The sequence below is a fragment of the Oncorhynchus keta genome, chromosome 1 (genome assembly GCF_023373465.1).
Source record: "Oncorhynchus keta strain PuntledgeMale-10-30-2019 chromosome 1, Oket_V2, whole genome shotgun sequence".
Taxonomy (NCBI): domain Eukaryota; kingdom Metazoa; phylum Chordata; class Actinopteri; order Salmoniformes; family Salmonidae; genus Oncorhynchus; species Oncorhynchus keta.
The window spans coordinates 96,579,176-96,595,606 of record NC_068421.1 but is presented as its reverse complement, the minus strand read 5'-3'; the positions used below and the strand labels follow the sequence as shown (position 1 = coordinate 96,595,606).

The window sequence follows — 16,431 nt, the reverse complement described above, 5'->3', positions numbered from 1 at the left end:
TCTGGGAAGGCTTTCCACTAGATGTTGGAACATTGCTGCTATAACAGCCTCCACTCTTCTGGGAAGGCTTTCCACTAGATGTTGGAACATTGCTGCTATAACAGCCTCCACTCTTCTGGGAAGGCTTTCCACTAGATGTTGGAACATTGCTGCTATAACAGCCTCCACTCTTCTGGGAAGGCTTTCCACTAGATGTTGGAACATTGCTGCTATAACAGCCTCCACTCTACTGGGAAGGCTTTCCACTAGATGTTGGAACATTGCTGCTATAACAGCCTCCACTCTTCTGGGAAGGATTTCCACTAGATGTTGGAACATTGCTGCAGGGACTTGCGTCCATTCAGCCAGAAGAGCATTAGTGAGGTCGGGCACCGATGTTGGGCGATTAGGCCTGGGTCGCAGTCGGCGTTCCAATTCATCCCAAAGGTGTTCGATGGGGTTGAGGTCAGGGCTCTGTGCAGGCCAGTCAAGTTCTTCCACACCGATCTTGACAAACCAGTCATTCTGAAACAGGAAACGGCCTTCCCCAAACTGTTGCCACAAAGTTGGAAGCACAGAATTGTCTAAAATGTCATTGCATACTGTAGCGTTAAGATTTCCCTTCACTGGAACTAAGAGCCCTGAACCATGACAAACAGCCCCAGACCATTATTCCTCATCCACCAAACTTTACAATTGGCATTATGCATTGGGGCAGGTAGCGTTCTCCTGGCATATGCCAAACCCAGATTCATCCGTCGGACTGCCAGATGGTGAAGTGTGATTCATCACTCCAGAGACAGCGTTTCCACTTCCTGAAGCTCCCGACAAACAGTTCTTGTACCGACGTTGCCTCCAGAGGCAGTTTGGAACTCGGTAGTGAGTGTTGCAACCGAGGACGAGTACTAAGAAACATCTTGGTCGATGAGAGTCCGATGTTCTTTTTACGTGTATTTTTTCATGTATAGAGGCACCCTATGTGTTAATAAATCAACTATACTTTATGTACTGAGCTGGTCTGATTCTTTAAGCTTTTTATAATCTCTGAGATTAAAAATGAAGACACGCAAATTACTAAAGAGGGATCCAGAGATCAAGATAGCCTAACCAGAAGAAATAAACCTGTTCCTGACCTATAAAAATCAATGTTGTGTGGTTAATTACAATTATAATAAAAATGATACAAATCTAAAATCAACATGCAAAAAGAGTCTACATAAAGCCAACAATAAACACACTACAGCCCACAGGTAGAAAATATCCTGATTAACTATCCTATAAATCACATTGGCACGGCCAATGGCCTGTCTGCAACGAACATGAAACATTGTATCAACTATAAACTTGGTCCAGCCCCAAACTGGTGCTAATCAACTGGAAACATTGTATAAACTATTAACTTGGTCCAGCCCCAAACTGGTGCTAATCAACTGGAAACATTGTATCAACTATTAACTTGGTCCAGCCCCAAACTGGTGCTAATCAACTGGAAACATTGTATCAACTATTAACTTGGTCCAGCCCCAAACTGGTGCTAACCAACTGGAAACATTGTATCAACTATTAACTTGGTCCAGCCCCAAACTGGTGCTAACCAACTGCAAACATTGTATCAACTATTAACTTGGTCCAGCCCCAAACTGGTGCTAACCAACTGGAAACATTGTATCAACTATTAACTTGGTCCATCCCCAAACTGGTGCTAATCAACTGGAAACATTGTATCAACTATTAACTTGGTCCAGCCCCAAACTGGTGCTAATCAACTGGAAACATTGTATCAACTATTAACTTGGTCCAGCCCCAAACTGGTGCTAATCAACTGGAAACATTGTATCAACTATTAACTTGGTCCAGCCCCAAACTGGTGCTAATCAACTGGAAACATTGTATCAACTATTAACTTGGTCCAGCCCCAAACTGGTGCTAATCAACTGGAAACATTGTATCAACTATTAACTTGGTCCAGCCCCAAACTGGTGCTAATCAACTGGAAACATTGTATCAACTATTAACTTGGTCCAGCCCCAAACTGGTGCTAACCAACTGGAAACATTGTATCAACTATTAACTTGGTCCAGCCCCAAACTGGTGCTAATCAACTGGAAACATTGTATAAAATATTCTGGTCCAGCCCTCACTGGTGTTTCAACTGAAACATTGAGCTCTGGACAGACACAGCTGCTAATCAGACTATTTGCTTAAGGTCCAGAAACTGGTGTAATCAGCATATTTGATCAAGTTTCCCATGTATCAAACATTTTTCCCTTTCATGCTGGGTGGCTTCAAAATATTTTTCAAACGGGCACGTTGAGGAATTATTGTCATTCTCAACTGGATGTAAAAACAGACTTGGTTTAACAACTGTTTGATCAACTAAAAGACTTGTCCAGCCCACAAACGGTGCTAATCAAGACAACAGACATAATACCAGATCCCCAAAGGGACACATTTATTATTATTTAACCAGGCAAGTCAGTTAAGAACACATTCTTATTTACAATGACGGTCTAGGAACAGTGGGTTAACTGCCTGTTCAGGGGCAGAATGACAGATTTTGTTCCAACAACCTTCCGGTTACTAGTCCAACGCTCTAACCGCTACTCAGACAGGCGTGAATCAGACAGGTGTTTCGTGTCCATGTTCTTTTATATGATTGCCACTGCTCGATTAGAAAAAGATCTTGGTCGACAAACAGCCTATCAAACAAACAAACAATCGACTACATGGGTTCAGCCCAACCGAGGACAGACTATTATTAAAGGTTCTAGATGGGTTCAGCCCAACCGAGGACAGACTATTATTAAAGGTTCTAAATGGGTTCAGTCGACAAACAGCCTATCAAACAAACAAACAATCGACTACATGGGTTCAGCCCAACCGAGGACAGACTATTATTAAAGGTTCTAGATGGGTTCAGCCCAACCGAGGACAGACTATTATTAAAGGTTCTAAATGGGTTCAGCCCAACCGAGGACAGACTATTATTAAAGGTTCTACATGGGTTCAGCCCAACCGAGGACAGACTATTATTAAAGGTTCTAAATGGGTTCAGCCCAACCGAGGACAGACTATTATTAAAGGTTCTAAATGGGTTCAGCCCAACCGAGGACAGACTATTATTAAAGGTTCTAAATGGGTTCAGCCCAACCGAGGGCAGACTATTATTAAAGGTTCTAAATGGGTTCAGCCCAACCGAGGACAGACTATTATTAAAGGTTCTAAATGGGTTCAGCCCAACCGAGGACAGACTATTATTAAAGGTTCTAAATGGGTTCAGCCCAACTGAGGACAGACTATTATTAAAGGTTCTACATGGGTTCAGCCCAACCGAGGACAGACTATTATTAAAGGTTCTAAATGGGTTCAGCCCAACCGAGGCCAGACTATTATTAAAGGTTCTAAATGGGTTCAGCCCAACCGAGGACAGACTATTATTAAAGGTTCTAGATGGGTTCAGCCCAACCGAGGACAGACTATTATTAAAGGTTCTAAATGTGTTCAGCCCAACCGAGGACAGACTATTATTAAAGGTTCTAAATGGGTTCAGCCCAACCGAGGACAGACTATTATTAAAGGTTCTAAATGGGTTCAGCCCAACCGAGGACAGACTATTATTAAAGGTTCTAAATGGGTTCAGCCCAACCGAGGACAGACTATTATTAAAGGTTCTAAATGGGTTCAGCCCAACCGAGGACAGACTATTATTAAAGGTTCTACATGGGTTCAGCCCAACCGAGGACAGACTATTATTAAAGGTTCTAGATGGGTTCAGCCCAACAGAGGACAGACTATTATTAAAGGTTCTAAATGGTTTCAGCCCAACCGAGGACAGACTATTATTAAAGGTTCTAAATGGGTTCAGCCCAACCGAGGACAGACTATTATTAAAGGTTCTAAATGGGTTCAGCCCAACCGAGGACAGACTATTATTAAAGGTTCTAAATGGGTTCAGCCCAACCGAGGACAGACTATTATTAAAGGTTCTAAATGGGTTCAGCCCAACCGAGGACAGACTATTATTAAAGGTTCTAAATGGGTTCAGCCCAACCGAGGACAGACTATTATTAAAGGTTCTAAATGGGTTCAGCCCAACCGAGGACAGACTATTATTAAAGGTTCTAAATGGGTTCAGCCCAACCGAGGACAGACTATTATTAAAGGTTCTAAATGGGTTCAGCCCAACCGAGGACAGACTATTATTAAAGGTTCTAAATGGGTTCAGCCCAACCGAGGACAGACTATTATTAAAGGTTCTAAATGGGTTCAGCCCAACCGAGGACAGACTATTATTAAAGGTTCTAAATGGGTTCAGCCCAACCGAGGACAGACTATTATTAAAGGTTCTAAATGGGTTCAGCCCAACCGAGGACAGACTATTATTAAAGGTTCTAAATGGGTTCAGCCCAACCGAGGACAGACTATTATTAAAGGTTCTAAATGGTTTCAGCCCAACCGAGGACAGACTATTATTAAAGGTTCTAAATGGGTTCAGCCCAACCGAGGACAGACTATTATTAAAGGTTCTAAATGGGTTCAGCCCAACCGAGGACAGACTATTATTAAAGGTTCTAAATGGGTTCAGCCCAACCGAGGACAGACTATTATTAAAGGTTCTAAATGGGTTCAGCCCAACCGAGGACAGACTATTATTAAAGGTTCTAAATGGGTTCAGCCCAACCGAGGACAGACTATTATTAAAGGTTCTAAATGGGTTCAGCCCAACCGAGGACAGACTATTATTAAAGGTTCTAAATGGGTTCAGCCCAACCGAGGACAGACTATTATTAAAGGTTCTAAATGGGTTCAGCCCAACCGAGGACAGACTATTATTAAAGGTTCTAAATGGGTTCAGCCCAACCGAGGACAGACTATTATTAAAGGTTCTAGATGGGTTCAGCCCAACCGAGGACAGACTATTATTAAAGGTTCTAGATGGGTTCAGCCCAACCGAGGACAGACTATTATTAAAGGTTCTAAATGGGTTCAGCCCAACCGAGGACAGACTATTATTAAAGGTTCTAAATGGGTTCAGCCCAACCGAGGACAGACTATTATTAAAGGTTCTAAATGGGTTCAGCCCAACCGAGGACAGACTATTATTAAAGGTTCTAAATGGGTTCAGCCCAACCGAGGACAGACTATTATTAAAGGTTCTAAACGGGTTCAGCCCAACCGAGGACAGACTATTATTCAAGGTTCTAAATGGGTTCAGCCCAACCGAGGACAGACTATTATTAAAGGTTCTAAATGGGTTCAGCCCAACCGAGGACAGACTATTATTAAAGGTTCTAAATGGGTTCAGCCCAACCGAGGACAGACTATTATTAAAGGTTCTAAATGGGTTCAGCCCAACCGAGGACAGACTATTATTAAAGGTTCTAAATGGGTTCAGCCCAACCGAGGACAGACTATTATTAAAGGTTCTAAACGGGTTCAGCCCAACCGAGGACAGACTATTATTAAAGGTTCTAAATGGGTTCAGCCCAACCGAGGACAGACTATTATTAAAGGTTCTAAATGGGTTCAGCCCAACCGAGGACAGACTATTATTAAAGGTTCTAAATGGGTTCAGCCCAACCGAGGACAGACTATTATTAAAGGTTCTAAATGGGTTCAGCCCAACCGAGGACAGACTATTATTAAAGGTTCTAAATGGGTTCAGCCCAACCGAGGACAGACTATTATTAAAGGTTCTAAATGGGTTCAGCCCAACCGAGGACAGACTATTATTAAAGGTTCTAAATGGGTTCAGCCCAACCGAGGCCAGACTATTATTAAAGGTTCTAAATGGGTTCAGCCCAACCGAGGACAGACTATTATTAAAGGTTCTAAATGGGTTCAGCCCAACCGAGGACAGACTATTATTAAAGGTTCTAAATGGGTTCAGCCCAACCGAGGACAGACTATTATTAAAGGTTCTAAATGGGTTCAGCCCAACCGAGGACAGACTATTATTAAAGGTTCTAAATGGGTTCAGCCCAACCGAGGACAGACTATTATTAAAGGTTCTAAATGGGTTCAGCCCAACCGAGGACAGACTATTATTAAAGGTTCTAAATGGGTTCAGCCCAACCGAGGACAGACTATTATTAAAGGTTCTAAATGGGTTCAGCCCAACCGAGGACTGACTATTATTAAAGGTTCTAAATGGGTTCAGCCCAACCGAGGACAGACTATTATTAAAGGTTCTAGATGGGTTCAGCCCAACCGAGGACAGACTATTATTAAAGGTTCTAAATGGGTTCAGCCCAACCGAGGACAGACTATTATTAAAGGTTCTAGATGGGTTCAGCCCAACCGAGGACAGACTATTATTAAAGGTTCTAAATGGGTTCAGCCCAACCGAGGACAGACTATTATTCCGCTCTACGTGCTTCAGGACTCGCCGGTCCAGTTCTGTGAGCTTGTGTGGTCTACCACTTTGCGACTGAGCCGTTGTTGCTCCTAGACGTTTCTACTTCACATTAACACCACTTGCAGTTGACTGGGGCAGCTCTAGCAGGACAGAAATTTGACGAACTGACTTGTTGGAAAGGTGGCATCCTATAATGGTGCCACGATGAAAGTCACTGAGCTGAGTAAGGCCATCCTACTGGCAATGTTTGTCTATGGAGATTGCATGGCTGTGTGCTCGATTTCCTACACCGGTCAGCAACGGGTGTGGCAAAAATAGCCAAATCCACAAATTTCAAGGGGTGTCAACATACTTTTGTATTTGTAGTAGACTGTCCTTAGTCTCACTTCAAAAAGTTAACACTGGCGTTGATTACATCACTTCCTTTACAAAAATGTGGTGGCAGTCCAAAAACTTTAGGAATTAAAGGTTAGGACTAGGGATAGGGACTAGGGGATAGGTTCAGGACCAGGGATAGGGAGGACAGACTGTTAGGACTAGGGATAGGGATATTAGGGATAGGGTTCTAGGGAAGGTTCTAGGGACCAGGAACTAATTAGGACCAGGGATCAGCCCAAGGACTAGGACAGACTAGGACTATTAAAGGTTAGGACTAGGGATGGGTTCAGGATAGGTGAGGACAGACTAGGTATTAAAGGTTCTAAACTGGGTTCAGCCCAACCGAGGACAGGTATTAAAGGTTCTAAATGGGTTCAGGGTTAAGAACAAAGGACAGGGATACCGAGGGGTTCAGCCTAGGACTAGGGACTAGGGATATTAAAGGTTCTAAATGGGTTCAGCCCAACCGAGGACAGACTATTATTAAAGGTTCTAGAAGGGTTCAGCCCAACCGAGGATAGGGACTAGGTATTAGGACTAAATAGGGTTCAGGACCAAGGGACAGGGGTTAGGACTAGGTTTAGGAAGGGTTCAGGGTTAGGACCAGGACAGACTATTATTAAAGGTTCTAAATGGGTTCAGCCCAGGGGAGGACAGACTATTATTAAAGGTTCTAAATGGGTTCAGCCCAGGGATAGGTGTTAGGACAGATAGGTGACAGGACTAGGGGATAGGGTTAGGACTAGGGGATAGGTGTTAGGACAGAGATAGGGGGATAATAGGTTCTAGGGATGGGTTCAGCCCAACCGAGGACAGACTATTATTAAAGGTTCTAGGGGATGGGTTCAGGACTAGGGATAGGTGTTAGGACAGACTATTATTAAAGGGATAGGGATGGGTTCAGCCCAAGGGGGTTAGGACAGACTATTATTAAAGGTTCTAAATAGGGTTAGGATAGGTGTTAGGGACTAGGGATAGGGGTTAGGGATAGGGTTAGGGATAGGTGTTAGGACTAGGGATAGGGAATAGGTGTTAGGACTAGGTGTTAGGACTAGGGGATAGGGTTAGGGACTAGGGATAGGGTCTAGGGATAGGGAATCAGGTGTTAACAGGACAGACTATAGGATTAAAGGGTTAGGACTAGGTGTTAGGACAGGGTAGGGGCAGGGACCATGGGGAAGGAGTTAGGGACTATTAGGGAAAGGTTCTAGGAAGGGGGTTCAGGGACCAGGACAGGGACTAGGGATTAGGGTTCTATGGGTTCAGGGGATAGGTGCTAGGACAGACTAGGTGTTAGGATTAGGGGATAGGTTCTAGGACTAGGGATAGGGTTAGGACCAACCGAGGATAGGGGTTAGGGACTAGGGATAGGTGTTAGGACCAGGGATAGGGCTATGGACTAGGGATAGGGGTATGGACTAGGGATAGGGTTCAGGGATAGGTTTAGAACTAGGACTAGGGAGGTGTTAGGACTAGGGATAGGGGTTAGGACTAGGGATGGGTTAGGACCAGGGATAGCCTAGGACCAGGGATAGGACAGGACTAGGGGATAGGTTTAGGACTAGGGATAGGGTTAGGGACTAGGGGATAGGTGTTAGGGACTAGGGATAGGTGTTAGGACTAGGGATAGGTGTTAGGGACCAGGGATAGGGACAGGACTAGGGATAGGTGTTAGGACTAGGGATAGGTGTTAGGACCAGGGAGGTGTTAGGACCAGGGAAATAGGTGTTAGGACCAGGGAACAGGGTTAGGACTAGGGATAGGTGTTAGGACCAGGGACTATTGTTAGGACTAAAGGGATAGGTGCTAGGACCAGGGACGAGGGTTAGGACCAGGGATAGGTGTTAGGACCAGGGGATTAGGGTTAGGGACTAGGGGATAGGGCCCAGGACTAGGGATAGGGGTTAGGGACAAAAGGGTTAGGGACTAGGGGATAGGTGTTAGGACAGGGGATAGGGGGGGAGGACTAGGGATGGGTGTTAGGACTAGGGGATAGGTGGGACAGGGGATGGGGGACTAGGGACTAGGGGTTAGGGACTAGGGATAGGTGTTAGGGACTAGGGATAGGGTTAGGACTAGGGATAGGTGTTAGGACTAGGGATAGGTGTTAGGACTAGGGATAGGGTTAGGACAAAGGGATAGGTGTTAGGACAGGGATAGGTATTAGGAACAGGGATAGGGTTAGGACTAGGGATAGGTGTTCAGGGACCAGGGAGGGACAGGTGATTAGGACTAGGGACAAATCAGGGACAGGTGTTAGGACCAGGGATAGGTGTTAGGACCATAAAGGTCTAGGGACTAGGGATAGGGTTAGGCCCAGGGACCACAGGGATTAGGGGTTAGGACTAGGGATAGGGTTAGGGACCAGGGGTTAGGGACTAGGGGTTAAAGGACTGGGGATAGGGTTAGGACCAGGGATATAGGACCAGGGATAGGTGTTAGGACTAGGGATAGGGGCTAGGACCAGGGATAGGGGTTAGGGACTAGGGATGGGTTAGGGACTAAGAGATAGGTCTTAGGACAGGGATCTGTTAGGGACTAGGGAGGGTTAGGACCAGGGAGGACAGGGACTAGGGATAGGGGTTAGGACTAGGGATAGGGGTTAGGGACTAGGGATAGGTGTTAGGACAGGGATAGGTGTTAGGACTAGGGATAGGGAGTGTTAGGACTGGGATAGGACTGTTAGGACTAGGGATAGGGTTAGGACTAGGAGATAGGTGTTAGGACTTGGGGATAGGTGTTAGGACTTAGGGATAGGACAGGACTAGGGATAGGGGTTAGGGACTAGGGATAGGGTTAGGACTAGGGGATAGGACTAGGGATAGGTGTTAGGGTTAGGGACCAGGGAGGGGACTAGGGATAGGGTTAGGACAGGGGATAGGTGTTAGGACTAGGGATAGGTGTTAGGGACCAGGGACCTGGCAGGACAGGATAGGGTATTAGGACCAGGACAGGTGTTACCCAGGGACAGACTGTTAGGGACTAGGGATAAGGGGTTAGGGACTAGGGACAGGTGCCTGGACTAGGGATAGGTGTTAGGGACTAGGGGATAGGTGTTAGGGACTAGGGGATAGGTGTTAGGGACTAGGGGATAGGTGTTAGGGACTAGGGGATAGGGGTTAGGGACTAGTGGGTAGGGGCTAGGGAGTCGGGGCTAGGCAGTAGGGAGTCGGGACTAGGGAGTCAGAACTAGGGAGTCGGGGCTAGGCAGTAGGGAGTCGGGGCTAGGAAGTCGGGGCTAGGGAGTCGGGACTAGGGAGTCGGGACTAGTGGGTCGGGACTAGGGAGTTGGGTTTAGGGAGGCGGGGCTAGGGAGTCGGGGCTAGGGAGTAGGGGTTAGGGACTAGGGAGTAGTGGATCGGGGCTAGGGAGTCGGGGTTACTGGGTCGGGACTCGGGACTACTGGGTCGGGACAGGGAGTCGGGGGTCAGGGCTAGGGAGTAGAGAGTAGTTGGTCGGGGATAGGGAGTTGGGGCTAGGGAGTCGAGGTTCAGGGATAGGGAGTGGGGGCTAGGGAGTCGGGGCTAGGGAGTCGGGGCTAGGGAGTCGGGAGTCAGAAGTAGGCAGTCGGGGCTAGGCAGTAGGGAGTCAGGCTAGGAAGTCGGGGTTAGGGACCCAGGCAGCCAGACCTAGGGAGTCCTATAGTAACGGGGGCTAGGGAGCGGGGAGGCCTGAGGGAGTCGGGGCTAGGGAGTCAGAACTAGGGAGTCGGGGCTAGGCAGTAGGGAGTCGGGGCTAGGGAGTCAGAACTAGGGAGTCGGGGCGAGGCATTAGAGAGTCGGGGCTAGGCGGTCGGGGTTAGGGAGTCGGGGCTAGGCAGTAGGGAGTCGGGGCTAGGGAGTCGGGGCTAGGGAGTAGAGAGTAGTGGGTCGGGGCTAGGGAGTCTGGGCTATGGAGTCGGGGCTATGGAGTCGGGGCTAGGGAGTCAGAACTAGGGAGTCAGAACTAGGGAGTCGGGGCTAGGGAGTCGGGGCTAGGGAGTCGGGGCTAGGGAGGCGGGGCTAGGGAGGCGGGGCTAGGGAGGCGGGGCTATGTAGTAGATAAGTGGGTCGGGGCTAGGGAGTCAGGGTTCGGGAGTCAGAGCTAGGGAGTCGGGGCTAGGGAGTCCGGGCTAGGGAGTAGTGGGTCGGGGCTAGGGAGTCGGGACTAGTGGGTCTGAGCTAGGGAGTCGGGACTAGGGACTAGTGGGTCGGGGCTAGGGAGTAGTGGGCCGGGGCTAGGGAGTAGTGGGTCGGGGCTAGGGAGTAGTGGGTCGGGGCTAGGGAGTAGTGGGTCGGGGCTAGGGAGTAGTGGGTTGGGGCTAGGGAGTAGTGGGTCAGGGCTAGGGAGTAGTGGGTCGGGGCTAGGGAGTAGTGGGTCAGGGCTAGGCGATAGAGGCAAGGGTTCCTCTTCTCTCCATTCTTGTCTGTCTGCCAGGGACTAAGGGGTAGGGACAAGGGGATAGGGACTAGGGGGTAGGGGTTAGGGACTAGGGGTTAGGGACTAGGGGATAGGGACTAGGGGTTAGGGACTAGGGGTTAGGGACTAGGGGTTAGGGGGTAGTGTTCCTCACCTCTCCATTCTTGTCTGTCTGCCAGGGGTTAGGGCTGACCCTCTCCTCCACCTCTGTGGGAACAGGGGGTCCCTCTGACTCAGAGGGGCTGGATGCTGAGGAGGAGTCAGGGGGGGGGCACTCCATGGGGACCATCATACAAGCTGGCATCAGGGCACCAACCACAGCATCCCTGACATCACCAATACAACACACATCAAATCAGGGCACCAATCACAGCATCCCCGAAATCACCAATACAACACACATCAAATCAGGGCACCAATCACAGCATCCCCGAAATCACCAATACAACACACATTAAATCAGGGCACCAATCACAGCATCCCTGACATCGCCAATACAACACACATTAAATTAGGGCACCAATCAGGAGTCTTACCTGGTATACATGATCTGTAGGGCTGAGAGGAGTCTTACCTGGCATACATGATCTGTAGGGCTGAGAGGAGTCTTACCTGGCATACATGATCTGTAGGGCTGAGAGGAGTCTTACCTGGCATACATGATCTGTAGGGCTGAGAGGAGTCTTACCTGGCATACATGATCTGTAGGGCTGAGAGGAGTCTTACCTGGCATACATGATCTGTAGGGCTGAGAGGAGTCTTACCTGGCATACATGATCTGTAGGGCTGAGAGGAGTCTTACCTGGCATACATGATCTGTAGGGCTGAGAGGAGTCTTACCTGGCATACATGATCTGTAGGGCTGAGAGGACATGGGACAGGGCCTGTTGCTTGGCCTGGTTCCCATCCAGAGACAGTAGTATTTTAGCCAGAGAGGGGCGGTTGGGTCTAACTCCATTACTGTGGCCACTCATCTTATTGTTCACCACCGAGGAGTCACTGTCTGACTGGACGCCTGGAATACACAGGACACACATACAAAAAACGTCAATATTTCATATTTCATCACTTGACGCAAAAAGTGGTATTTCACCAAACTCCAGCCTCCTCCCGAGTCTTTGTCTATAACCCTAACCTGAGTCCTATCCTAACCCAAGCCAGACCTGAGTCCTATCCTAACCCAAGCCAGACCTGAGTCCTATCCTAACCCAAGCCAGACCTGAGTCCTATCCTAACCCAAGCCAGACCTGAGTCCTATCCTAACCCAAGCCAAGCCAGACCTGAGTCCTATCCTAACCCAAGCCAGACCTGAGTCCTATCCTAACCCAAGCCAGACCTGAGTCCTATCCTAACCCAAGCCAGACCTGAGTCCTATCCTAACCCAAGCCAGACCTGAGTCCTATCCTAACCCAAGCCAGACCTGAGTCCTATCCTAACCCAAGCCAGACCTGAGTCCTATCCTAACCCAAGCCAGACCTGAGTCCTATCCTAACCCAAGCCAGACCTGAGTCCTATCCTAACCCAAGCCAGACCTGAGTCCTATCCTAACCCAAGCCAGACCTGAGTCCTATCCTAACCCAAGCCAGACCTGAGTCCTATCCTAACCCAAGCCAGACCTGAGTCCTATCCTAACCCAAGCCAGACCTGAGTCCTATCCTAACCCAAGCCAGACCTGAGTCCTATCCTAACCCAAGCCAGACCTGAGTCCTATCCTAACCCAAGCCAGACCTGAGTCCTATCCTAACCCAAGCCAGACCTGAGTCCTATCCTAACCCAAGCCAGACCTGAGTCCTATCCTAACCCAAGCCAGACCTGAGTCCTATCCTAACCCAAGCCAGACCTGAGTCCTATCCTAACCCAAGCCAGACCTGAGTCCTATCCTAACCCAAGCCAGACCTGAGTCCTATCCTAACCCAAGCCAGACCTGAGTCCTATCCTAACCCAAGCCAGACCTGAGTCCTATCCTAACCCTAACCCAAGCCAGACCTGAGTCCTATCCTAACCCTAACCCAAGCCAGACCTGAGTCCTATCCCAAGCCAAGCCAGACCTGAGTCCTATCCTAACCCTAATCCAAGCCAGACCTGAGTCCTATCCTAACCCAAGCCAAGCCAGACCTGAGTCCTATCCTAACCCAAGCCAGACCTGAGTCCTATCCTAACCCAAGCCAAGCCAGACCGGAGTCCTATCCTAACCCAAGCCAAGCCAGACCTGAGTCCTATCCTAACCCAAGCCAAGCCAGACCGGAGTCCTATCCTAACCCAAGCCAAGCCAGACCTGAGTCCTATCCTAACCCAAGCCAGACCTGAGTCCTATCCTAACCCAAGCCAGACCTGAGTCCAATCCTAACCCTAATCCAAGCCAGACCTGAGTCCAATCCTAACCCAAGCCAGACCTGAGTCCGATCCTAACCCTAATCCAAGCCAGACCTGAGTCCTATCCTAACCCAAGCCAGACCTGAGTCCTATCCTTACCCTAATCCAAGCCAGTATGAGGAGGGTTAGGTAACCTAGGTATGAGGGGGGTTAGGTAACCTAGGTATGAGGAGGGTTAGGGTTACTAGCTGTAGAGAGGTTAGGTAACCTAGGTATGAGGAGGGTTAGGGTTACTAGCTGTAGAGAGGTTAGGTAACCTAGGTATGAGGAGGGTTAGGTAACCTAGGTATGAGGGGGGTTAGGTAACCTAGGTATGAGGAGGGTTAGGGTTACTAGCTGTAGAGAGATTAGGTCACCTAGGTATGAGGAGGGTTAGGGTTACTAGCTGTAGAGAGGTTAGGTAACCTAGGTATGAGGAGGGTTAGGTAACCTAGGTATGAGGAGGGTTAGGTAACCTAGGTATGAGGAGGGTTAGGTAACCTAGGTATGAGGAGGGTTAGGGTTACTAGCTGTAGAGAGGTTAGGTAACCTAGGTATGAGGAGGGTTAGGTAACCTAGGTATGAGGAGGGTTAGGTAACCTAGGTATGAGGAGGGTTAGGTAACCTAGGTATGAGGAGGGTTAGGTAACCTAGGTATGAGGAGGGTTAGGTAACCTAGGTATGAGGAGGGTTAGGTAACCTAGGTATGAGGAGGGTTAGGGTTACTAGCTGTAGAGAGGTCAGGTAACCTAGGTATGAGGAGGGTTAGGGTTACTAGCTGTAGAGAGGTTAGGTAACCTAGGTATGAGGAGGGTTAGGTAACCTAGGTATGAGGAGGGTTAGGGTTACTAGCTGTAGAGAGGTCAGGTAACCTAGGTATGAGGAGGGTTAGGGTTACTAGCTGTACAGGAGGTTAGGTTACCTAAGTATGATGCCCCTAGAGAGTCCCTGGCTGTCTGGAAGAGGACAGGCTCGTGGACAGAGGGGGTGGTGACATCTACGGTGGTCCAGGCAACGCTGTGGGAGGAGCCACAGGCAACACGGGTGATCTTCTGTCCCTCTAGACCCTGAACCAGGGTGGGCTTCCTGTTCACCGTGGTGGTCCCGTTACCCTGCTGGCCATGGTCGTTGTCCCCCCACGCAAACACCTGGTGGAACAGTACAGATACACTTACAGATACTAACACACCTCTGTCTCTCTCTCTCTCTCTCACATCTCTATAGCTGAATGTGAAACCGAACACTTAGCCTTTTATCGAGTGGCCGCTTGCCGACATGTTCAGAAGTGATCACTCGAGTCTGCAAGTGTTTCGGTCAAAATTAACATCGAGACAATAAGACGTCCTAACTGCCTGCCACTTATCAATATTCAAACATTATAAATCCATTTCCGAGCATCGTCTCCCGCGACGTGTCTTGTCGCATGTAGGCAGATACCGCCGCGTACTGTGATAGAGGAACGAGCCAACATGCCTACTCTACTGCACCAGATATTTACAAGTATATTAGGGCTGTCCCCGACTGAGAGTTGTCTGTTCCTCCTCAATTTCTAAACAGGTATTTCTCCATATATAGACACACATTATGTATTTAATAAAACTATTGGCACTGAGCTTGTCTGATGCTTTAAGTGGAAATATTTAAGACAACTAATGACTCAAGAGGGAGCCAGAGATCGAGATAACCAGAAGAAACTTGTGGATGAATCCTCCTCCCGCAGATTCAGACGTTACGCTCCTGAAGTTGCCGGTAATAATCTCCACCAGGAGTCGGCAACCGGTTTCACGTGGAATGAAAATGTATTGACCATTTCTACCGATGATATGATTTACATATGCACATTTTCGTGGAACAGCTTAATTTAAATTATAATAATTCTAATCGCATTCATCGCTCTACAACAAACTTGAAACATTGTATCAACTATCAACCGGGTCCGGCCCGAAGCTTGCGGTGGTAAACTTGAAACATTGTATCAACTATCAACCGGGTCCGGCCCGAAGCTTGCGGTAGTAAACTTGAAACATTGTATCAACTATCAACCGGGTCCGGCCCGAAGCTTGCGGTAGTAAACTTGAAACATTGTATCAACTATTCTGGCCCATCAGAGTTTCCCATGCCAGTGAGCTCAGGACAGACTCAATTGCCCCAGGAATGTGCATATCGAGTGCTCCAAGTGTTCTGTTTGAAATTCAGCCTCTCCTTCTGAGAACCCTAACTCACAGACATTAAGGCCAGCTCTCTCTCTCCTTAAAACATTTCTCTCTCAATTCAATTCAAAGGGCTTTAATGAAACATCTGTTTACATTACCAAAGCAAGTATAATGTATAATAAACTAAAGTAAAATAAACAATACAAATTGAACAGTAAACATTACTCACAAAAGTTCCAAAATATTATTCCTAATGTCTATATACAGTGTTGTAACAACGTGCAAATAATTAAAGTACAAAAGGGAAAATAAATGAACATAAATATGGGTGGTACAGTGCATTCGGAAAGTATTCAGACCCCTTCACTTTCTCCACAGTTTGTTACGTTACAGCCTTATGTTAAAATTGTTTAAAATTCGTTTTTCCCCCCTCAATCTACACCCAATACCCCATAACGACAAAGCAAACACTGTTTTTCAGAAATGTTTGCCTGGTATCTGATGTGGAGGAGGCCTAGCCTGGTGTCTGATGTGGAGGAGGCCTAGTCTGGTGTCTGATGTGGAGAAGGCCTAGCCTGGTGTCTGATGTGGAGGAGGCCTAGCCTAGCCTGGTGTCTGATGTGGAAGAGGCCTAGCCTGGTGTCTGATGTGGAAGAGGCCTAGCCTGGTGTCTGATGTGGAAGAGGCCTAGCCTGGTGTCTGATGTGGAAGAGGCCTAGCCTGGTGTCTGATGTGGAAGAGGCCTAGCCTGGTGTCTGATGTGGAAGAGGCCTAGCCTGGTGTCTGATGTGGAAGAGGCCTAGCCTGGTGTCT

At 48.0% G+C, this 16,431-nt stretch overlaps 1 protein-coding gene across 1 annotated transcript in view; it reads right to left on the bottom strand.

The window, feature by feature from the left end:
- LOC118396067 (E3 ubiquitin-protein ligase HERC2-like) overlaps positions 1-16,431 on the bottom strand; it is a 270,532-nt gene that overhangs the window by 78,421 nt on the left and 175,680 nt on the right. The window contains 3 exon segments of the mRNA XM_052525726.1: positions 11,268-11,439; positions 11,954-12,128; positions 14,388-14,613. Coding sequence (XP_052381686.1) covers positions 11,268-11,439; positions 11,954-12,128; positions 14,388-14,613 — 573 coding nt within the window.